The 24,460-nt window shown below is 46.9% G+C and overlaps 1 protein-coding gene across 4 annotated transcripts in view; it reads right to left on the bottom strand.

Annotated features, from left to right (window-relative positions):
- The window catches only part of CDIP1 (cell death inducing p53 target 1), a 40,160-nt gene that overhangs the window by 5,705 nt on the left and 9,995 nt on the right, over window positions 1-24,460 (bottom strand). The window contains exons 2-4 of one of the 4 annotated variants that reach the window (XM_073362768.2): window positions 22,413-22,525; window positions 19,925-20,010; window positions 2,326-2,424 (exon numbers count right to left, since the gene is read on the bottom strand). In XM_073362768.2, the coding sequence (XP_073218869.1) occupies window positions 2,326-2,410 (85 nt within the window). In that variant the 5' untranslated portion in view covers window positions 2,411-2,424; window positions 19,925-20,010; window positions 22,413-22,525. Of the gene's footprint in view, window positions 1-2,325; window positions 2,425-4,301; window positions 4,461-19,924; window positions 20,011-22,412; window positions 22,526-24,460 lie in introns of all 4 variants that reach the window. The other 3 variants (XM_073362769.2, XM_073362770.2, XM_073362767.2) reach the window with 3 other exon arrangements.

Here is a 24,460-nt window from a genome sequence, read left to right as displayed (position 1 = left end):
GCACCGGGATTAAAGGCCCAAACTCTGGAAGAGGCATTAGCTGGAGACCAGCTGTATTTTGCTTGGGCACTGGCCTAACAGCCCCCTGCAGTTCCAGCCAATGTCTATAGCTCTGTGCCTTACTCCCTGCTCTGTTGGGGGGCTGGGAACCATCTGAGCCATGGCTGATGTGAGTTCTCTTACAGAGCACTATGGACTCTTCGGGAAGAGAGTTATGAACTACAGTCATTCAGTCTGGCCAGCTGGGGGAGCAGCCACGATGAGAGGGGGATGGGCAGGACCATTTGGGAGCTGAACTGGCCTGCCAGTACACTCTAACAACTGACATCCAACTCGCCTGTATCTCCCCTCTGGCTGCAGCTATGCCAGACAGGCAGGTTTCAGTCCCAGTTCTCGTTTGGGATCTCCACATCCGAGATGGATGTGAACTGGGGTCCATGGAGTTCCAGTATATATGCATCCACCCCAGGGGTGCACAGCAGGCCTCCACCAGCAGCTTGGCTCCTTTTGTTCTGAGAGAACTAGGGTTTTAGACCTGCCATAGCCACCCTGCCTCAGACTAACGTGCTGTGTGCTGCATTGCATCAGCCATGCCTGCAGAGACATACCAGTGCTGGGTGTCTCAAGGGCCTCCTTAGGCCCTGGAGAGCACCTGATCCATGCCCCAATATAGTCAGGTACTTGCTGCTCAAACCAAGCTGCAGAGTTACTGGGAAGCACAGCTCTCCCCCTCGCTCAACACAGGGGCAGTGCCAGGGCATGGGCCGATACTCAAAGTGCAGTAAAATCCCGCCCCCAAAGCCGATTCATATCATTGCATTAAGGAGCTAAGAAATCCCACCCGCTTGCTACTAGCCGTTGTTCTGATTTTTTGGGAGGTACAAAGAATGCTGAGCAGCCACCCTGACTCCAGTGATCCTGGGGCCGAGCATCTTCAAAAAGGAATTCTGGGAGACTTGCGAGCAGCCAATCACTATCCCTTTAAAGTAAAGGGCTCCTGGCATGCTGGGATTAATGCCCTCCTACCAGACAAAGGGTATAGGCAAATGCACAGCCAGATGGATCTGAGACAGGTGTCTGAGGAAGCACATCTTGGTACCTTTTCAGCAGGAACAATGGGACCCATCTGGGGCCCACCAAACCTCAAGTGGCAAGGAGAGCAGTGGAAAAGAAATATATAATGAACAAGTCTCTGTCTGCTTCAGCTTGTGAGGGGTCCTGTGGCTACAGAAACGTTTCACAAACCCCAAGGAACCATGCTGCATACTCAGTTATACAGCACCATGCAGCGGTGGCAGGATTTTGGGCAGGACATGGGTGTGAGGGGAGAAAAAGGGAGGATCCAGGCACCCCCAAGGACGGGAGCAGCTGGTACTGAGAGAAGCAGAAGGGGAGACGGCCCAGTGGGAGAGCTCAGGGACTTTGTTTTAGCCACGCTGGGTCTAAGGTGGCAGCGAGCCATTCAAGATGGGACAGTGGAGAGACAGGCAGAGAAGCAAGACTGGACTGAAAACAAGAGGCAGATTTGTGAGGGGGGTACAGGGAGCCACAAGAGCTGGTGAGATCATCCAGGGCAGGAGGAGGAGTCAAGGATGGATCCCTGAGAGATACCAGCTGAGAGGCAGAGGGTGGAAAAACACCCAAAGTTGGGGTCAGAATCCCCAGAAGAGCAGTTACTTGGAAGCCCAGAGAGACAAGGGACAGGCAGCAGGAGGGTGATCAACTGAGGCAGCAGCTGGCTCATGGAGCAAAAGCACAGGAGAGGAAGCGAGATTTGGTCAAGGGCCCTGGTGAGAGTGGTCTGCATGGGGCCAGAGGCAGGGGCTCCTCTACAGAGAGGAGTCAACCTGCTTCGACCAAGTCTGTCACTCCTTGGGCCAGCAAGGCAAGAACGAGAAATACACTGCTCAACTGGCCAACAGCTGAGTCACTGCCTGGAAGGTTCAGGAGAGAGAGGCAGGCCCTGCTATGCTGGGCTAGAGTCTGGCCTGCACAAAGAGTCACTTGGCTGGGTGACCAGACCCCTTGGGGGTCGGGAGACCCTGGGATGGTTTTATTACAGCTTCTCCAAGCTACCCACTGCATAGCTGCGCCACAGACCTCTCCTTGTCTCCCTGTTAGGGAGTAAAGGGTCTGAAATCGAAGTGGAGCAACGTGCTGACTTCACTGCTATAGCAGCTCTGCATCAACCCCAATGCACCGCACCCAGCAGTGTGACTGTAAGGAGACCACCTGCCCCGGGGTTTCCCCTGCATCTGCCCTACTCCCATTGCCATTGGGACTGGATCGCAATGTCAATGGGATGCCCCATCCTCCGCAACTTACCCGACATGGTGGGTGGGCCATTTTTCTCTTCTATTAGCGGTGCAGAAGGTCCCCCTGGGTAGGGCGGGGGAGGGTCACTGGACATCGCTTACAGCTGGTCTACAAGGAAAAGAATTACAATACATACAAACTCATCACCCCTGGAAGTACAGAGGCATCCACACACCCCCACACACACACACACCCCAGTACAGCTCAATGCAGGCAGAGAGGGAGAGCTTTAGGGTTACTGACAGGAACCAGATTTTTCCACAAGTGTCATTTTTGTGGGATCCTAAGCCAGCTCATTGACAGACACTCGCTCCAACCCTAACACCCTGGGTGTGATCTTGTCCTCATCTCTCCCAAGCTAAGCAGCTCAAGCTGGGGTCAGGACTCATGGGGAACCCATGGTGCTGCAGGCAGCACTGCTGCTGATTCAGTGACCCTCGGCCCTTGGAGCCAGTGCTAAAACTAACCCAGCTCAGTGTTCAAGGTGCTATGCTGGAAGAGCTGAGCTTGCAGAGGGGATGCATAACAGTAGACCTAACCACTGCGGCATTTTTCATGAAAGGGAAAATATTAACCCAAGTGTCTAAATTTGATTTTAAGTAACTACATTCCACCTCCCTATATTCTCCTGCTGTTTCAATTGGATACATTATCCTTCTTCCCGTCGTACTTAAAAAGGCTGTAGAGAGTTAAACAACAGCTGTAAGTCACTGATGCAATTCCTGCATATATTTCCTAAATGCTTTGGGATTATTCAGGATGGAAGCTGCTCTACAAAAAAGATCAGCAGCATCATTGTGGGATCGGGGTAGAGGACGCACATCTGAAAAACATAGGCCCTGAACTCTGGATCCACACTTCATTAGGGTTAGAATCAAAGCTTTGTCTTATGTTAAAAAAGCAACACCTAGAGGGCAAGAACCGGAAGAAAAAACCCACAAAGCATTGAAGGAAATTAAATATTAGTTTCCTAGAAGTGCCTAGTCAGCTTCTAAGAGAGGCTTAGGAAAAGGATAATCTTTAGTTTCCAAATAGTTTTACCTTTCTTCTGCCTAGAGCTGGGCAAATCAGATGCCCTGATTGAGTCAAGAAAATGACAAAATTCTTGTCTAAATTATGCAGGTTGAAAGTCATGTTAGTCAGATGAAGTTGTCTACGGGGAAACACACACACTTTATCAAATGAGCAAAATGATTCCCCCACACCCCTTTCTGGGTGTGTCTATGTATATATGCAAAAGAACTTTATATCTGCACAAATCTCCATTCAGGCCAGCGGTTGCCCCCTCCCTGTGTGAATCAATAGGGAAGAAGCCTGCATGGAAGATCAGGATCCAGAAAGTCCTGGGTGCTTTATTTTGTACTTACTGGGAACGGCTTCTTTTCTGGATGTTTTCATGACTAAGAAAGCCCCCAGCAATGGAACATGCTATCTAGAGCAACACTCCTCACAGAGACCGTGCATGTGCCAGTGAGGAACCAGAGCTCTCAGGGTCAAGACATTCCTCAGAAGATTATAAACTCATCACAGTTGGAGCCTACACTTTCTCTTTTCACTAGGAAGTTCAGTTCAGCTCATGCAGTGCCAGCTTTTCAGCAGGAGAGCAATGGACAAGAAGCCATGTTGGGTATCCATTCCTAAAGGATAGGTTTACACCACACTCCCATTTGGAGCCTGCTGCTGGGACGCAGCTGTCCACAGCGCATCCATGCTTCTAGCACAGTGTTTTACTTCAGAAATATAAAACATTTTCCCTTACACAGCACACACTGAGTATGGCTCTGAAAAGGTCTCAGGCTGGTGTCAAGCACACTGGCAGCACTAATCACCACTGGGTAGCCACGTAGATTATAGATAGCACTTTGTTGGAGGGCAAGAGCTGGGACTTGCCCTGGGGCTAGACTGAGACTGTGTGATAACAACAGTATTAAACTTGGGGACCAAGCACTACCATATAGCCTTGTGTAGATCAGACACATTCCTACCAGTATTTCAAGACAGCTTTTCTACATGGGTGAGGGATGCACTTGATATGGGAATCCATCTGGAAACTTCTCCCCCACCAGGATCTTTCCCTTGCTGCAGTCCGGACTACAGGGTCACTGGGAATGATCTGCTGAGCACTTCATGCTGGGGTAGGGCTCCTTAGTGGGAAGCGACAGGGAGAGGGAAAGGGGATGGGTATCAGTTTACCTATAGGGCACTCATTTAGCAAAGCTTTTAGATAAAGAGATTAAGAGGGTGGTTTATACACAAGTTTATACAGTATTTCTTGCCCCTTGAGCAGTATTTCACAGTGATTGGCAAGGGGTAAGAAACACTATTTCCCCTCCAAATAGAAGCACATAGCTATTTTGAAAAACAAGCTGCAGCACGCACAAGAGCTATCTATTCCCTGGTACTCCAGCCCCCAGGAACAGAGTATTTTTTAGGGTCACCGTTAACCAGGGTTACTGGCTATTGGGACAAACGGCGCTGAAATGCAGCAGTAATTAAACAGCTCAGACTCTGCCAGCGCAGAATTCATGGCATCACATTCTGTTCTAGTGGAATTTCATCCCCTTAGCAGAGTCCAGCACTAAGGACTGGGATTCCAGACTCCCATTGCAGTAGAGAAGGGGAAGAGTGACTTGGAGATGCCCAGAACTGGGATGTAATTTTTGCCTGCTCTTCTACCACCTGTCTCTGAACCATGCGTCTTCCATGTAGCTGCTAAGCAAGGCGCAGACAAGGCCTTGACATGAAAAATTAAACAAGGCAAGTACCCGAGTAAGGACAAATCTATACAACACACACTCGCCTTTCTCAAGAAACTTCAAACATACAGCAAGTCTCCTCTGTGAGGCATTATATCCATTTCACAGAAAGCTAAATTGAGGGAGGGAGAGACTAACTTCCACCCGTTACGACTTCTAGCTCCTTTTGCCTGTTCATTCTGCTCACATTTTTCCAATGACCTTCCCTGTTTCTTTTGTAATAGATCACTCAAAGCGTAACCCAGTCAAGGATAATTTTGTAGGAAACTGCAGAAAAATCTTACCACATCATCACAATTCAATCATACATCACCCTCTTCTCTTACAAACTTTTAATCATCCAGGAACCTTCTGATATCTCCAGGGGAGCAAGTGAATCCATCAAGGCCAGGAGTTCTCAAACTGGAGGTTGGGATCCCTCAAGGGGCTGCGAGGTTATTACACGGGGGGTTGTGAGCTCTCAGCCTCCACCCCAAACCCCACTTTGCCTCCAGCATTTATAATGGTGTTAAATATACAAAAAAGTGTTTTTTAATTTATAAGGAGGGGGGGGTCACACTCAGAGGCTTGCTCTGTGAAAGGGGTCACCAGTACAAAAGTTTGAGATCCACTGATCAAGGCCTATATGTCTTCAGATGTCTATTTCTTTACTTAAGCCAGATCTACACTACAGACCTATATCAGAATAACTACATCACTCAACGGTGTGAAAAATCTATACCCCTGAGTAACAGTTATACTGACCTAACCCCACGTGTAGACAGCACTACAGTGGCTCTCTCGTCAGCACAGTAGCATCTTCACTAAAGCGCTACAGTGGCACAGCTGTACCAGTACATGAAGACAAGCCCTTAGATTTATGTTCTAGGGCACCCTTGACGTAATTTCAAAATACATCGTAAGTGCAGCACTTGGGGAAAATCCACTACAAATCCCCCTCGAACAATTACAGTCTTCGCCAGTCTCCATTTTCAAATGCCCGGGGGAAAGCAGTACTTATTTCAGAGTAGCTTAATCAATTTGCAGCATCCCTCTAGATCATCATTCTATCCGCGTGACCTAGAAAGACAGAAATTGGGTTTATGCCCATTTTAGCTTCATTGAAATAACAGGAATGTCAGGTCTGCTCTTCCCCATTTGTACTTGGGGTCTCCACAAGTGACTCACATATGGATTGAGAGCTCTCCCAGCACTGAACTGAAGAGGTATTAAATCCTTTAAGAGAGCTGTTTTGCCCCACAGAGTGTTTGAGTTAAATAAGTGATAAACAAAATCATTACATTTTAAACCCTAATCTTTTCACTAAAAGTCACTCCCCCCTCTCAGTTGCTCAGGTATCACTTACTTGGTACTTGTAATCTCAATTATCCTAATATTCACGACTCATCCAGATATTCTTCCAGGGTAGACAAGACCTATATGTCTTACATGAAAACCCAGGGAGAGGGGAAAAAAAAATCCAGGAGGCCTTTTTTATAAATCATAAAGCAGAGAGAGAGAGCACAAACCCACACTTTGTGTTTGCCGGTCACCTTAAAGCCTCTACAGATTTTGGCAGGGTGGGGCAAGAGTTAAATACAGTAGATATCTTAAATCCTAACTCTCAGTCCAGAAATTACCCTGGCCACAAGCCTCTCTCCTGTTTCTAGGGCTAATAAACTTCTGCTCACTGGAAATAGGGAATAAAGACCCTTAAGGAATAACCCATCTTTTAAATACTCAGAGGGACTGACCCTTCAAGCAACCATTAAAACACCAACTGCTCACCCCTCTCTGCCTGTGGCTGCTAAATTGCCATTTCCTCCAAATTGCAACAAGTCAGAATGCTGCACTACAACATGTAAGTCACTTTCATTCAGGATGTTAGGAGGGGAAGAGAATGGGGTATCTCAGATGTGGCCTAGTGAAGAGCAGTGCTGACGCATTCCCAAAGGAATGCATCCAGTCCCCCTGGGCTGGACAGGCAGTGGCTGTACCAATCAGTTGAAGGGCTCATCTTCTATATACAAAGTTTCACTGGCTTAACTCAAGGTGCAAGTATTTTAAACTGATACAGTTAAAGGGCTGCAAAAGGTATGTGGACACTATCAGTTTAAACTAGGCTTATTTCTGTTTAGCTTAAGTCTATTCTTAACTGATGGAAACTAAGCCCTGGTCTACACTAGGACTTTAGGTCGAATTTAGCAGCCTTAAATCGATGTAAACCTGCACCCGTCCACACAATGAAGCCCTTTATTTCGACTTAAAGGGCTCTTAAAATCGATTTCCTTACTCCACCCCTGACAAGTGGATTAGCGCTTAAATCGACGTTGGCGGCTCGAATTTGGGGTACTGTGGACACAATTCGATGGTATTGGCCTCCGGGAGCTATCCCAGAGTGCTCCATTATGACCGCTCTGGACAGCACTCTCAACTCAGATGCACTGGCCAGGTAGACAGGAAAAGAACCGCGAACTTTTGAATCTCATTTCCTGTTTGGCCAGCGTGGCAAGCTGCAGGTGACCATGCAGAGCTCATCAGCACAGGTGACCATGATGGAGTCCCAGAATCGCAAAAGAGCTCCAGCATGGACCGAATGGGAGGTACGGGATCTGATCGCTGTTTGGGGAGAGGAATCCGTGCTATCAGAACTCCATTCCAGTTTTCGAAATGCCAAAACCTTTGTGAAAATCTCCCAGGGCATGAAGGACAGAGGCCATAACAGGGACCCGAAGCAGTGCCGCGTGAAACTGAAGGAGCTGAGGCAAGCCTACCAGAAAACCAGAGAGGCGAACAGCCGCTCTGGGTCAGAGCCCCAAACATGCCGCTTCTATGATGAGCTGCATGCCATTTTAGGGGGTTCAGCCACCACTACCCCAGCCGTGTTGTTTGACTCCTTCAATGGAGATGGAGGCAATACGGAAGCAGGTTTTGAGGACGAAGATGATGATGAGGAGGAGGGGGTTGTAGATAGCTCACAGCAAGCAAGCGGAGAAACCGGTTTTCCCGACAGCCAGGAACTGTTTCTCACCCTAGACCTGGAGCCAGTACCCCCCAAACCCACCCAAGGCTGCCTCCTGGACCCAGCAGGCGGAGAAGGGACCTCTGGTGAGTGTACCTTTTAAAATACTATACATGGTTTAAAAGCAAGCATGTGAAAGGATTACTTTGCCCTGGCATTTGCGGTTCTCCTAGATGTAGTCCTAAAGCCTTTGCAAAAGGTTTCTGGGGAGGGCAGCCTTATTGCGTCCTTCATGGTAGGACACTTTACCACTCCAGGCCAGTAACACGTACTCGGGAATCATTGTAGAACAAAGCATTGCAGTGTATGTTTGCTGGCATTCAAACAACATCCGTTCTTTATCTCTCTGTGTTATCCTCAGGAGAGTGAGATATAATTCATGGTCACCTGGTTGAAATAGAGTGCTTTTCTTCAGGGGACACTCAGAGGAGCTCATTCCTGCTGGGCTGTTTGCCTGTGGCTAAACAGAAATGTTCCCCGCTGTTAGCCACAGGGAGGGGGGAAGGTTGAGGGGGTAGTCACGCGGTGGGAGGAGGCAAAATGCAACCTTGTAACGAAAGCACATGTGCTATGTATGTAATGTTAACAGCAAGGTTTACCCTGAAAGAGTGTAGCCACTGTTTTATAAAATGTGTCTTTTTAAATACCACTGTCCCTTTTTTTTTTCTCCACCAGCTGCATGTGTTTCAATGATCACAGGATCTTCTCCTTCCCAGAGGCTAGTGAAGCTTAGAAAGAAAAAAAAAAACGCACTCGCGATGAAATGTTCTCCGAGCTCATGCTGTCCTCCCACACTGACAGAACACAGACGAATGTGTGGAGGCAAATAATATCAGAGTGCAGGAAAGCACAAAATGACCGGGAGGAGAGGTGGCGGGCTGAAGAGAGTAAGTGGCGGGCTGAAGAGAGGGCTGAAGCTCAAATGTGGCGGCAGCGTGATGAGAGGAGGCAGGATTCAATGCTGAGGCTGCTGCAGGACCAAACCAGTATGCTCCAGTGTATGGTTGAGCTGCAGCAAAGGCAGCTGGAGCACAGACTGCCACTGCTGCCCCTCTGTAACCAACCGCCCTCCTCCCCAAGTTCCATAGCCTCCACACCCAGACGCCCAAGAACGCGGTGGGGGGGCCTCCGGCCAACCAGCCACTCCACCGCAGAGGATTGCCCAAAAAAAAAAGAAGGCTGTCATTCAATAAATTTTAAAGTTGTAAACTTTTAAAGTGCTGTGCTTAAAGTGCTGTGTGGCATTTTCCTTCCCTCCTCCACCACCCCTCCTGGGCTACCTTGGTAGTCATCCCCCTATTTGTGTGATGAATGAATAAAGAATGCATGAATGTGAAGCAACAATGATTTTATTGCCTCTGCAAGCGGTGATTGAAGGGAGGAGGGGCGGGTGGTTAGCTTACAGGGAAGTAGAGTGAACCAAGGGGCGGGGGGTTTCATCAAGGAGAAACAAACAGAACTTTCACACCGTAGCCTGGCCAGTCATGAAACTGGTTTTCAAAGCTTCTCTGATGCGTACCGCGCCCTCCTGTGCTCTTCCAACCGCCCTGGTGTCTGGCTGTGCGTAACCAGCAGCCAGGCGATTTGCCTCAACCTCCCACCCCGCCATAAACGTCTCCCCCTTACTTTCACAGATATTGTGGAGCACACAGCAAGCAGTAATAACAGTGGGAATATTGGTTTCGCTGAGGTCTAAGCGAGTCAGTAAACTGCGCCAGCGCGCCTTTAAACGTCCAAATGCACATTCTACCACCATTCTGCACTTGCTCAGCCTGTAGCTGAACAGCTCCTGACTACTGTCCAGGCTGCCTGTGTACGGCTTCATGAGCCATGGCATTAAGGGGTAGGCTGGGTCCCCAAGGATACATATAGGCATTTCAACATCCCCAACAGTTATTTTCTGGTCTGGGAATAAAGTCCCTTCCTGCAGCTTTTGAAACAGACCAGAGTTCCTGAAGATGTGAGCATCATGCACCTTTCCCGGCCATCCCACGCTGATGTTGGTGAAACGTCCCTTGTGATCCACCAGAGCTTGCAGCACTATCGAAAAGTACCCCTTGCGGTTTATGTACTCGGCGGCTTGGTGCTCCGGTGCCAAGATAGGGATATGGGTTCCGTCTATAGCCCCACCACAGTTAGGGAATCCCATTGCAGCAAAGCCATCCACTATGACCTGCACATTTCCCAGGGTCACTACCCTTGATATCAGCAGATCTTTGATTGCGTGGGCTACTTGCATCACAGCAGCCCCCACAGTAGATTTGCCCACTCCAAATTGATTCCCAACTGACCGGTAGCTGTCTGGCGTTGCAAGCTTCCACAGGGCTATCGCCACTCGCTTCTCAACTGTGAGGGCTGCTCTCATCCTGGTATTCATGCGCTTCAGGGCAGGGGAAAGCAAGTCACAAAGTTCCATGAAAGTGCCCTTACGCATGCGAAAGTTTCACAGCCACTGGGAATCGTCCCAGACCTGCAACACTATGTGGTCCCACCAGTCTGTGCTTGTTTCCCGAGCCCAGAATCGGCGTTCCACAGCATGAACCTGCCCCATTAGCACGATGATGCATGCATTGGCAGGGCCCATGCTTTCAGAGAAATCTGTGTCCATGTCCTGATCACTCACGTGACCGCGCTGACGTCGCCTCCTCGCCCGGTATCGCTTTGCCAGGTTCTGGTGCTGCATATACTGCTGGATAATGCGTGTGGTGTTTAATGAGCTCCTAATTGCCAAAGTGAGCTGAGAGGCCTCCATGCTTGCCTTGGTATGGCGTCCGCACAGAAAAAAGGCGCGGAATGATTGTCTGCCGTTGCTCTGATGGAGGGAGGGGCAACTGACGACACGGCTTACAGGGTTGGCTTCAGGGAGCTAAAATCAACAAAGGGTGTGCCTGTACATCAAGGAGTATTTCAGGCAGGACTGCACGGAGGGTTCCAATAAGAAATGGTGCACCTAAGTTATCGTTCTTATTAGAACAAGGAGGTTAGCCTGGCCTCTGATTGATACATGGCTAGATTTACCTCGCTGCACCTTCTCTGTGAGTGACTGCAGTGTGATCTAGAGGAATGAGTCCCCTAGACAGGGGAGGAGGCAAATGAGTACAAAACAAATCTGGTCTATTTCTTGTTCTGACCCACTCCATCTATCTTTTACATCTTTGGCTGGCAGCAGACGGTGCAGAAGGACTGCATGCCATCCACATCTCATGGCTGCTCGGCAGAAGATGGTACAGTACGACTGCTAGCCATCTTCATCTCTTGCCTGCCTGGCAGAAGATGGTACAATAAGACTGCTAGCCATCTTCATCTCTTGCCTGCCTGGCAGAAGATGGTACAATACGACTGCTAGCAGTCCGTATCGCCTGCCCGCTCACCATAAGACGGTTCAATAGGACTGACTGCAGGACTAAAGAGAATGACCTGATCAAGTCACTCCAAATTTAGTCCCTGCGCCCATGTCTGCCCAGGCGCTCCCAGCCGACATGGCCAGGAGCACCTCGGACACGACGAGGACGACTACCAATCGTATTGCACCGTCTGCTGCCAGAAGGCAATGGGTTGCTGCTACTGTGCAGCAAAGCCGTACCGTGTCTGCCAGCACCCAGGAGACATAGGGTGACGGTTACCTGAGCGGGCTCCATGCTTGCAGTGGTATGGCGTCTGCACAGGTAACTCAGGAAAAAAGGCGCAAAATGATTGTCTGCCCTTGCTTTCACGGAGGGAGGGAGGGAACGGGGGCCTGACGATATGTACCCAGAACCATCCGCGACAATGTTTTAGCCCCATCAGGCATTGGGATCTCAACCCAGAATTCCAATGGGCAGCGGAGACTGCGGGAACTGTGGGATAGCTACCCACAGTGCAACGCTCCGGAAGTCGACTCTAGCCTCCGTACTGTGGAAGCGCTCCGCCGAGTTAATGCACTTAGAGCATTTTCTGTGGGGACACACACACTCGAATTTATAAAACCGATTTCTAAAAAACCGACTTCTATAAATTCGACCTTATTCCGTAGTGTAGACATACCCTAAACTGAAATAAGCCCCATTTTAAGCCAAAATAAGAGTGTCAATAAACTAGAGCAAATGTGTGTAGAGAAAGCCTAAGGTGCTATAAGATCGAGGCAGTGAGGTAGGACAGAGAGAGGATCTTCAGAGAACAGAGAAAAGGGATATACTAAACTACAGTATTGTATAGTCCCACTGAATACCTGCTCCAGCCCAGGGTAGGCAGGATGTGCCCATTCTAATAGACCGGGGTGGTCAAACTGGCTCGCGAGCCACATGTGGCTCTTTTACCATTAGGGTTTAGCTCACGAAGTCCCCCACGGACCCCATTCTCCACCTACCAGACTGGGGGGGGAAGCTCAAGACCTCTGCCTTGCAGCAGGGTGGTGCGGTAGAGGCTTCTGCCCAGCGGGGAGGGGGTGTCGTCTCAGGGCTTCGGCCCTGTAGGACGCACTTGCCAGGGCTCAGGGCTTCAGCAGGAGTGGGGCTGAAGCTCCAACCCCCAGCTCCCGGCAGATTTGTCCCGGTTCTCGAACTTCTGAAGATTGTCGTATGTAGCTTGGAGGGCCAGTAAGTTTGGCCACCCCGTAACAGACAATGCGATTAAAGCGTTAGTTTCAAAGATTACGATGGCCCCAAGGGAGTGCTATGGTTGTGTGCGCGCGGTTTTTGGTTTTTTTTCTAAATACTTCATTTGAAGAGTTTTGACCACATAGCTCCCTTTCAACAACTGAACCCCACTGATGGGCACACCAGTGTGTCATGGAAAATAACCCCCTCCAAGGATCGGTTTGGAAAAAACATGGTGGGCAGCAAGATAGCTTCGCTAAAATAACCAGAAATGAAACAGATAATAAGGCTAGCAATTAAAATGTCATCATTAGGCTTCTGAATCAACATCCTCTTAAGAGGAACAGAGGCAGTTCACACCTTGCCAAGCTATTGTTTCAGGTTGTGATTTTGCAGACTCAGCAAGACAGCTGCACAACAGGTCAGGGCCAGAATGTTTTCTTTGCCACAAAGAAAAAGAGCTAAGAACTGAATCAGTTTGTAAATGAAAGTTTAAATTCTGTATAAACAAATGAGGCCATCGGAAGTACTTGCCGAGCACACCAAGTCCCTTTTCCCACTGGAAGAATGTGCCCATAAAGAGAGACATGTAAAGGGTAAGAAACATCGATGCATTCCTCGTTGTTCCTCTAAGGTGTATGCAGAAAGCTGCTACCCCCTAAAAAGAAGCAGCCGTTTTTCCTGCTTGTTTTTAACACTAGAAACATATGGTCTGTTCTACCCTGTTTCTGCTGGAGGACTCTAAGGCTGTCTGGAGAGCTAGTGGCAGGTGACATCACAAGATGCTGAAATCGAAGCTATAGGGGGAGGAAGGTATTTTTGTCAGACCATTTAAAGCTCTATTTTTCCTTTTGCTTTTTGTTACAGCAAACGCAAAACATTGGCCAATCTGTTGGGAGCTGAATCTTTAACAACAGTATTTTCCCTCCACCTTCACAGGAGGGCTGAAGGCCCTCTTGGAGGACTCGAGAAGAAAAACAGGGAAGGCAAAACTTGACATGTCTGACATTGCTAAGATTAAAAAATAATCATAATAATCTGTCAGGTTTCATTTATACATCATAAAGCAGCAAAAAAGCCACGAAACAATTTCCACACTCTTTGCAAGACACTTTTAAGTAGCACCAGACTGTTCAGTATGCCAGCCTTCATGACAGATCAGGAGCTAAACTCCCTTCTGAGGATCATTCAGCTGGAAGGCTAAAGCGAACCTGCAAGGGAAACAAAATATGGGTTTGTGCCCTTGTCAGGGTTCCTTCCCCACTCTGAACTCTAGGGTACAGATGTGGGGACCCGCATGAAAGACCCCCTAAGCTTATTCTTACCAGCTTAGATTAAAAGCTAAGGTACAAATGTTTCCTTGTCCTTGAACAGTATGCTGCCACCACCAAGCATTTTAAACAAAGAACAGGGAAACAGACCACTTGGAGATGTCTTTCCCCAAAATATCCCCCCAAGCCCTACACAACCCTTTTCTGGGGTGGCTTGAGAATAATATCCTAACCAATTTGTTACAAAATCATCAAAGACCCAAACCCCTGGATCTTGGAACAATGGAAAAATCAGTCAGGTTCCTAAAATAAGGATTTTATTTAAAAAAAAAGTAAGGTAAAAATCATCTCTGTAATATCAGGATGGAAAATACTTTACAGGGTATTCAGATTCAAAAACACAGAGGATCCCCCTCTGGGCAAAACCTTAAAGTTACAGAAAACAGGAATAAACCTCCCTCTTAACACAAGGAAAAGTCACATAAAACAAAAGATAAACTAATCCGCCTTGCCTGGTTTACCTATACTGGTTGCAATATTGGAGACTTGGATTAGGATGGGTTGGAGAAGATGGATTTCTATCTGGCCTCTCTCAGTCCCAAGAGAGAACAACCACGTAAACAAAGAGCACAAACAAAAGCCCCCCCCCCCCAAGATTTGAAAGTATCTTGTCCCCTTATTGGTCCTTTGGGTCAGGTGCCAGCCAGATTAGCTGAGCTTCTTAACTCTTTACAGATAACAGAATGTTGCCTCTGGCCAGGAGGGATTTTATAGCACTGTATACAGAAAGATGGTTACCCTTCCCTTTATATTTATGACAGCCCTTTTTTGCTACTGATGTATTTGAGAAATAAAACTCAGGCCCTTCATGTTTGTTTTTGTTTGTTAAGCAGGGAGCATTCCGCTTGATTTTTCATTAGCAATTCAGGTCTTGGCTAATGTGGCAAAACTAGGATTACAAATCAGTATCATAAGCACCAAGGAAACAAAATGTAAGCCATTGAGATAGAGAATCTGAATAAAAATCACTTCCTAAATCTTGTTTGGTTTAAAATTCATTTAAATCAATACCTGACAAACCCACAGAATTAAAACTCTGTTACAGATTTAGCATCCCAGGCCCTTCAATTAAGGACTGAGAATGCTTCCAGTGTACATCTCTGGGCCCTAACAAGATCTCCAGCACAGCAGAGAGCAAAAGGCTCAAGATTCCTGATACTGCTCAACAAGCAGAATCCTCCCACACTTCCTCCAACAAAAAAAACAGGGCACAGACCCAATTTTGAGTTTCTTTTACAGGTCTCTTTCAGGAATGTGTACCTTGTAAAGCTCTTTGGAACCCTTGAAGATCAAAGGCACTAAAGACATTAAATATATTTTACCAAGGATAAAACTAAAGCATGTTCTGCAGTCTGGGGAGTATGCTGGGAAGCGAGGAAAAGAATAAATAACTGACAGCTGAACTGGACACCACCCTGGCTGTGTCGCACACTCCCTTTCTCTCACCCATTGAGAGTACCTGCTCACAAACCAACACTTGTTACCACCAGATACTGGGCAAGATAGCAAAAGGGTGTGATTACAGTTTGCATATGCAGTGGAAATGGTTAGAAATCCAGTTAGCTCTAATGAAAGGTCAGTTATATTTCTGAGCTACTCTACTGTATTTTCCTGGGCACAGGCTGTATGTATTTAGCATTATCCTCCAGGAGCGGAGCCACACCATGCTGAAAGAGCCAAATCTACACTGGCACCCTCTTCCCGAAAAGAATTTGCCACTCACACTCTGCCGCCAGCTTCCAGCTGTAGAAATATTGCTGCTGCCAGGGTGGCAAGCTTCTTTGGTGCAGGGCTGGAGAGACCCGCTGGCAGAGCAGGACAAAAGCAGTACTTACAAACGAAACACAAACAAACAAAAAGGGCTGCCTGCATAGAAAAATAACGACATTCACCTGGGCAAATCCATCTGAGTCAGACAGATGATGCTTCCCATCCCTGATCTACAGCCTGCATTTCTCTGCAGGAAGATCTTGGGTTCCAGTCACCGCTGAGCCACTCATTCTATCAAGTGACCTTGGGCAAGTCACTTGACCTTCCATGTGCCTCAGTTAACGCAGCTGGAAAACTAAATGAGCAGTAGAAACCTCACTGAAAACCAGATGCTGCATCCAAGGCAACATTCCCAGGGAAATAAATTACAAGCACGAAACAAAGAGCATGCTGCTGTTAGGGTTCACCCGCTCCTCAGCTAGAAAATCAGATTAGTTTTTCCCACCCAACTCCACAATGAGAGAGATCAGGAAAAACTGCAAATAAATTCCCAAAGAAAACAAAGGCCGATTCTCCCCCAGCATCCCTCAAAGGGTTACACCGTGGGAGGAGCACTCAGAAGGACCTTGTGCCTCCAGGTGGGCTGCTTTGATCATGCACTGTTTGTCTTCAGCACTGGCAATGCCAGAGCAGAGTTAGCAGGAGATGGTGAACTTGAACATTTAAAACAAGCCTGCTTAAAAAAAAATTAAAAATTAAACAGCAAATTAGGCTGCAGCTCTTTAAACACTTAAAACTAAAACCTTAAACAGAAACCAAATCCCAGCCTTGATACTGCTAAACAAGAGCACACAAGGAAAGCTCAGACACGTGTTATACTTTGCACCATCAAAGCAGTTGTATTTGTTTCTTCAGACATTTTTCTAAGAATAACATGGAGACCCAGAGCACAACGCACACTAGGCTGTAGCATTAATCATTGAGAAATTAATATCCCCACAATTACTTGCTGTCTTGCCCTGCACTGACAGTGAGGCAGATTCAGAACACAAAGGGCAGGCTTCAGTATACTCTGGGTGTTATAGTGGATATAATTAACTCACTTAAAATGAGCAGCAGAACCCAAATCTTAATTCTTCTATCCCTTACAAGTCTCTGCTCTAGAACAGCTCCAAAGCTAGAATGGCAGGGGTGCTGAAGGCCAGAACTGAGACACGTTGGCAAAGAAATTTGCACATCTCACTGTGGGCCTAATCAAATGCTCCATAAATTCAGTGGAAAGTCTCTCCTTGATTTCAGTGGCAAACAGATATGGCCCAATACCTGGATCTAATCTCTAGTCTAAATTTTCATAAACCCCAAATAACAATCGTCCATAGCACTATAACTAATGTAGTCTAATAGTCTGTCCAGCAGTAATCTATGATGGGCTTGTTACATTGTTTTGTGGTTTAACATATTATTGACTGAAATAAGACAAATGTTTCTATTTTAGATAAACTCCAAATGCAGCAATTCTGCAAAGCATTAGAAAATTCATCACTGCATATACAAAGTGCTTCTCTTCCTATTTTCTTCTGCTGGAATGTACAGTTTAATAGGTTACTGTTTACTGCAATAAAATGTATCCCATGAAACAAGCAGGAAGGACAAGGCCGAGTTCATGCCGCAGTTGGCTTGTTTACACTTGAAATGCTGCAGCCACACCACTGTCGTCCTTCCCTGTAAAGTGTAGACACTACCTACACTGACAGGAGAGGTCTCCCATTTGCACAGGAATTCTTCCATCTACCTAGCACTGTCTACACCGGGGATTAGATCGGTTTAACTACGTCGCTCAGGGGTGTGGATTTTTCCATTTTCTCTCTCTGCAGATATTCTGATCTTAGCACTAGGGAAGTTGTGCTTGCTTGCTATAAATGTGACGTGGCTGTTGTTACTGAAGACTTGTGAGAAATATCCTCTAAGTCAGATGTTTGATTTTTCAGATTCCATGGTCATTTCTAGCAAGGCTACATGGTCTTGCAGTTAAAACAGAACCCTGGGAGACAGGAGACGTGGGTTCTTTTCCCAACTCTGCCACAGGCTGAGACACCATGGGCAAGTCACTTAGCTGATCTGTACCTCAATTTCCCCAACTGCAAAATGACAACACTAACTCAGTGATGGTGTGAGGTTTAGCTAATATTTGCAAAGGGCCTGGAGATACTCAACCAAAGCTTATGAAAGACAAAATTTTCATCTAGAAGGTGGACTCCTGGCAGTGGAAGACCTTAGATTTTGGATAGCATGCTAAGCTAGGCACAGCTTCAGGACACCTTCCTTGGGCTAACAGATGCGGGTGGGGCATAATCACTGAGGCAATGTTCCAGAGAAAGACAATATATAAACACTCACTAAGGATGGTTTAATGATGAGGGCACCAGCCTAGGACTTGGGAAACCAGGGTTCAATTCCCTGCCCCACTTCTTTTGTGACCTTGGGCCTCTCTGTGGCTCAGTTTTCCATCTGTAAAATGGGATAACAGCCCTGCCCTACTTCACAGGGGTTTGCAGGCAAGCATTAAAGATCGTGAGGTGCTCAGATACAATGGTAAGTACCCAAGGGCTTGGCTACACTTGCGAGTTACAGCGCAATAAAGGAGCCCCAGGTGCACTAGCTCACTACCCATCCACACTGACAAAGGCATGGAGAGCGCTGACTCTGCGGCTACAGTGCTGCTGGTACTCCACCTTGGTGAGTGGAATAACGTTTGCTGCGCCCCTGCTGGAGCACCGCAGCACCAGTGTGAACGAGGTGTTGCTTTACTGCGTTCCGATCAGCCTCCGCAAATGTCCCATAATCCCCTTAAGTCAAGTGACCACCCTTGTCATTGTTTGGAATCGGCTACAGGAATGCGGAAATGCCCTTTGAAAGCTCCGTTTCTGACAGCCAGCTGCTTATCTGCTCCGAGACAAAGCAACCATTAGTGTGGAATGCTGTGTGTGTGTGTGAGGGGGGGGGTGGGGAGGACGAGGGGAGTCTGCTGCTGTCTTAACTTACAAGACAGCAGGCTGACATGCTCTCAGCCCCACAAAAAACCACTCTCTCCCCCCACATACACACAACACACTCCCTGTCACACTCCACCCCACCCCCATTTGGGAAGCACATCACAGCCACTTGCATGCTGGGATAGCTGCCCATAATGCACCGCTCCCAATGCTGCTGCAAGTACTGCAAATGTGGCCACACCAGTGCACTTGAAGCAGTCAGTGTAGACAGACTGCAGCACTTTCCCTACTGCGCTCTACCAAGGCTGGTTTAACTCAAAGCGCTCTACATCTGCAAGCGTAGCCATGCTCTAAGATAGAGAAACTGAATCCCAATTAAGCAGACCCTGCAGCCTTGGAGGAGGTTGCTTGCTTCTCACCAGATGCTGCATTGTTTTTATGGAGTTGTCTACCAGGAGGATAAAGATGGGGGGGAAAAGGGTGAACCAGAAACTGAAAGCCATGTGGCACCCACTCAGGAAGATCAACTTAATGAGTTGTGGGCCATGAGATAGTGCTAAGTGAAAAGATGACACATAGACCCTGCTAAAGATATCTCCACAGAAGGGAGCTTATAGAATCATAGAAATGTAAGGCTGGAAGGGACCTCAAGAGTCATCTAGTCCAGTCCCCTGTGTTCAGGCAGGACCAAGTAATCTAGACCATCCTTGACAGGTTTGTCCAACCTGTTCTTAGAAACCTTCAAATAATGGTGATTCCACAACCTCCTTTGGAAGCTTATTCCAGAACTCAACTATCCTTATAGCTAGAAAGGTTTCCCTAATATCTAACCTAGACCTCCCCTGCTGCAGATTAAGCCCTTTATTTCTTGTTTTACCTTCAGTGGACATGGAAAATATATTGAACACTGTCCTCTTTAAAACAGACTTTAACATGTCACACTGTCTGGAGTGGCTCACGACTGTGAGTGCCTACCTGAGGGCAGATTGTCAGTAACAGGGCAGACACCCCAAGCTGATGGTATGTTCTATAATTAGATTTCACCAAGCCAATAACAAACGTGGACTCCTGGATCACTATAACAGTCTTACCATGGAGTCACAGACAGTACCCTGAGACTCTCCAGTTTATCCTGCCACCCAGACAAACTGGACTTAGTGATAAATGGTCACTTACCACCCCCCCCCCACACACAAAAAAAACCAAAAACCACCACACACTCAGGTGGCTTCCAGTCACTTACCCCCCAAATCAGTTGGTACCCTAGATCTTATGCCAAAGACAATGTTTGTAGCCAATCCTGTAATAAACTATCCATAGGTTTATTCACTAGGAAAAAGAAATAAGACAGTTATTTACCAATTAAAGCAAGCAAACATATACACACAAATAAGTTATCATCTAAATCCTAAGAGTGACAGAGTTGTAGTGATCTGTCAGTTCAAAGTGTCTCTCAGGGCAGCCGCAGGAGGCAGCCCCTGAGGATCTCTGGTTTCAGTTTAGTGTCTTTGGTCAAACAGCCAAAAAGATGAGGTTTCTTGTCATGGATTTTTATTCCTTTCCCCCCAGAATTCAAGATGGACAAGTTCATGTGCACATCTCCTCTTCATGCGGGTATGGGGGGAAGCAATCAACAAGGTCTTTTGTCCTCTGATGTTCCACAATGGTTTGTCTGGTGTCTATGGGCCTTCTTTTGCTGGGCAGGAGGTAATACCTCCCGTTTTTCACACTGAGTAATGTCTCTCTCTTGAATGTGGGGGTTGATAGTTAAGTGTTTGCTCTGTAACTATTACCTTATAACAGGGAATGTAGCTATTATAAGTGAGATTAATGCACACAGCAACGTACAAGCATTTCATAGACTCTAAATACATTCTTATAAGACTAATATCTATTTTGAGCAAAATGAACACACAGGTAACCTGGTCTGGTCTCCAACTGTGACACCATCAGCTCTTAGCTAATGCCCAAAGGACTTAGGCAAGAGCTGGCATCTGGTCTGCCAGTGTTGTAACATATTTGAAGACTGATTGCTATGGGGTCCCCCTTCAGTCTTCTTTTCTCAAGGCTAATCATCTCCAATTTTTTTTTTTAACCTTTCCTCATAGGTCAGGTTTTCTAAACCTTATATCCTCCTTTTTGTTGCTCTCCTCTGGACTCTCTCCAATTTATCCACATCTTTCCTGAAGTGTGGCAACCAGAATTGGACACAGTACTCCAGCTGAGGCCTCACCAGTGCCAAGAAGAGCAGTACAATTGCCTCTCGTGTCTTCCATTCAGCCAGCATAGTATTAGCTTTTTTCACAACTGCCTCATATTGTTGACTCACATTCGATTTGTGAACCACTCTAACCCCCAGATCCTTTTCAGCAGTACTACCACCTGGACAGTTATTCCCCATTTTGTAGCTGTGAATTTGATTTTTCCTTCCTAAGTGAAGAACTTTGCACTTGCTGTACTGCTGGCTTGTGTGCTGCAAACACTACTTACTGCTCACAGGATGTAATTAGATCTTCCTGCATTCACGAGGTATGGAACACAACAGATGGTGCAGGCTTATTCTTAAATGCAGAGGCACTGAAATGACCAATACTTCTAGCAGCTCCTTGCCAGAACAGGGATTTAGTTCCTTTTAACAGTTTGGTGCTAGCAGTCACATTGTATTTTGCACCTCACTAAGCCCCCTCAAAATTTAGCTCAGGATTAACACATGGACACACTGGGAAGATCCCAGATCACACATGGGGTAACTCATTCTGATACCCTGAAAAATGTTAGGGGTGCCTATCGCTAAGTCTACTCTGCCAGCTTGTGGTGTGCCTTACCCCTGCACATTTCTGGGTGCTAGACATATCACTACACATGTGTTCATACACACCAGGAGCACACATAGGCACTGTTGCATAACACAGAAGCTAACAGAACTCCCCAGCTAAGCTGATATGTGTTTGGGGAGATGGCTCTAAGGGGGCAGTAGCGAGAGCACCAAACTTTCACCTCTGGAAGCCGGAACCCAGTTTTGCTCACAAGTGCTTGGGAAGTGCTCAGTGTAGCCACTAGGGAAGGTTCGGTTACATCACAAAACAAGGCTCTAGTTCCATTCTGGAGGAGACACTTTCTTGTTCACATGTTAGAATTTCACATGTACGTGTATGGGAAGTACTAGGCCCTTTGCCTTCCCCTCATGCCCCTCTTCTCTGCCAGTTCACCACCCCCAACTCAGTGTTCTTCTCATCCCCACCAATTCACTACTCATCCTTCTGTGGTTAGGAAGGAAAGAGGTTATGACGCTCCCCTCTGGTGTTATCTGGGCCAGTGATCTGCTAGGTCACTCCAATCCTTGACTCTGGGAGCCAGCCTTACCCTGCTCTGCTGTGAGAACCCCCACTCCCAGGCTGTTCACGCACAGCCTCTGGCATGTAAGCTGCTCCCAGCTACTTGCAAACGAATGACACTAGCCAATATCTCCGGTTCCAGTCACAACCCTAGGGATCTCTGTCTTACAGTGTCCAGTTATGCCCACTGGATGTTGCAAGCTTATATGACTTCATCAATTTAACAAAGAAATTGATATGTACCAGGCTTGTTATCCCAAAGGGAGTCTCTGACATGCTGCAATCCAAATGCACTGCTCCAGGTAGAATAAACAAATAGATTTTAAGTGATTATAAGTCAAAGCATAAGTCAGACTTAGTCAAATTAAATAAAAGCAAAACGCATTCTAAGCTGACCTTATCACTTTCAATGTCCTTACAAACTTAGATGCTTCTCACCACAGGCTGGCTGGTTGCTCTTCAGAAAGGATCTCCTCTTTCATCGGCATTTCAGTCACTTGGCGTGGGGTCTGTAGATGTAGGTGGAAGAGAGATGGAGAGCATAGCAAATATCTCTTCTTTTTCATCATGTCCTTTCTTCTCTCTTGGCTTTGCTCCCCACCCCTTCAGAGTCAGGTGAGCATTACCTCATCGCAGTTCCAAACTGACCAAAGGAAGGGGGTGCCTCCCTTGAGAGTCTAACAGATTCTTCTGTTGCTGCCTAGGCCAGCGGCTATTGTTCCTGTGAGGCTGGGCTTGGTTTGTCCCATCCATGGCCTGTTGACGTGTGAACTGCCCCTCTGCTTCTGGAGAGTTTTTGTCTGGGCTTGCTTTAAGCCATGAGGATACATTTTTCAGCCTCATAAAGGTTATAATTTCATGTATATAGTTAACATTACTATAACAACACTATAACAACAATGCTCAGTACATCATGAGCCTTCCAAAGACCCCTGACGGAACAAACTTTGCATTGGATACCACACAATCATTTTACAAAGATGAACATGGGCGTGCTGGGTGTTCCCCCAAGGTACAGAGTGTCACAGAGGGCTCTTGGCCTTTGCATGAATCAGTCTTTCAGGGAGAGGACAACTTATCGGTTAGGCCACTTCCTTCTCCCTGCTCCTAACTGCGCTGTCTCCCTTACCAGGCAGAGCTAGAGCAGCAGGTCACCTCTACAGGTGAGACAAAAAGCCACTGAGGCCTCAAGACCCTACCCAGACCTCCAGGCAGCCCTTCGGCAGATGCCAAGAAGGGACACAACCTGGACATGGTTGGCCTGATTCTGTACAGTGATACATCAAACAGGAGAAAAGAAAGTGCAGGATGAGCTGAAAAATGTGTGATCCCCACAAACACATACTTAACATAAAGCCACGCCTTCATTTGGCATAACTGGGGCTCAATAAGCAGGCCACTGAAGAGATGTAAGTCAGGACTTCAAGGTTCACTGACAGATCTGGGATAGGGAGCTCATGCAGCACTTACCTGCACTAGACTAGGCCAAGTCTGCTACAGCAACAAATAACGTTCACCCAAAGATCTCAAAGTACCTTACAAGGGAAGGCAAGTATTATTCCCATTTTACTGTGGGGAAACAGAGGAGGGATGGATGTATCAATTGATGATTACGTGTTCTGTTCATTCCCTCTGAAGCACCTGGGACTGGTCACTGTCGGAAGACAAGATACTGGGCTAGACAGACCTTTGGTTTGATCCAGTATGGCTGTTTTATGTTCTTAAGGAAGGTTAAGTGACTTACCTAAGATCATACAATGAGCAGGTGGGAGAGTCAGGACTAAACTCAGCTCTCCCAACCTCCAGTCCCATGCCTGTACCACTAGACCGTATTACTTCCCCTTTATCTGTGTGACACTTCCACAGGCACCAAAATTCACAAGAAAAATATTTTCTGATTGCAAAAGGATGCAGACTTTTGATTATAACCTCTTTTGAATCCCACCCAAGTCAGGGATATCCTACAGCAAGCCCCACAAGACGTTGGACTAACATCACCTTCCAACCGCAGCATTTCAAAGACCCCAGGCAGGTAATCTGGAGTGACTGAATCACAGAGAGACAGAGCTTCACCTCTATCCCTGTCCCCTTCTCCCCTCCAAAATGACACTGATCAAAATTATTACACAGGTCCACCAGTGCACATTTCTCTAGTGTAGACAGGCCTATTGTGAAGGCAAACCTGTGAAAATGTTCCCTAGTGCTGTTTGAAATAGTAGTACATTAAAGTGCACTAGGGAACATTACAGAGAAATTACACATGACAGCATATACTGTACAAAAAGAAAGCCCACCCAAAAACCCTGATTTTGGACATCTACATTAAAAACTCAAAAATTGTTAAAAATAAACCCTGAAAAATGAAATTAAAAAACCCTGAAAAACAGAAGCCTTACTTATGAGGGATGCTTTATAGGAAGCTAGGCTAGGCGCACTTGAGACAG

This window comes from Lepidochelys kempii, chromosome 10, assembly GCF_965140285.1.
Source record: "Lepidochelys kempii isolate rLepKem1 chromosome 10, rLepKem1.hap1, whole genome shotgun sequence".
Taxonomy (NCBI): domain Eukaryota; kingdom Metazoa; phylum Chordata; order Testudines; family Cheloniidae; genus Lepidochelys; species Lepidochelys kempii.
Note: the sequence above shows the minus strand (reverse complement) of the source record. Positions and strands in the feature narration are given on the sequence as shown.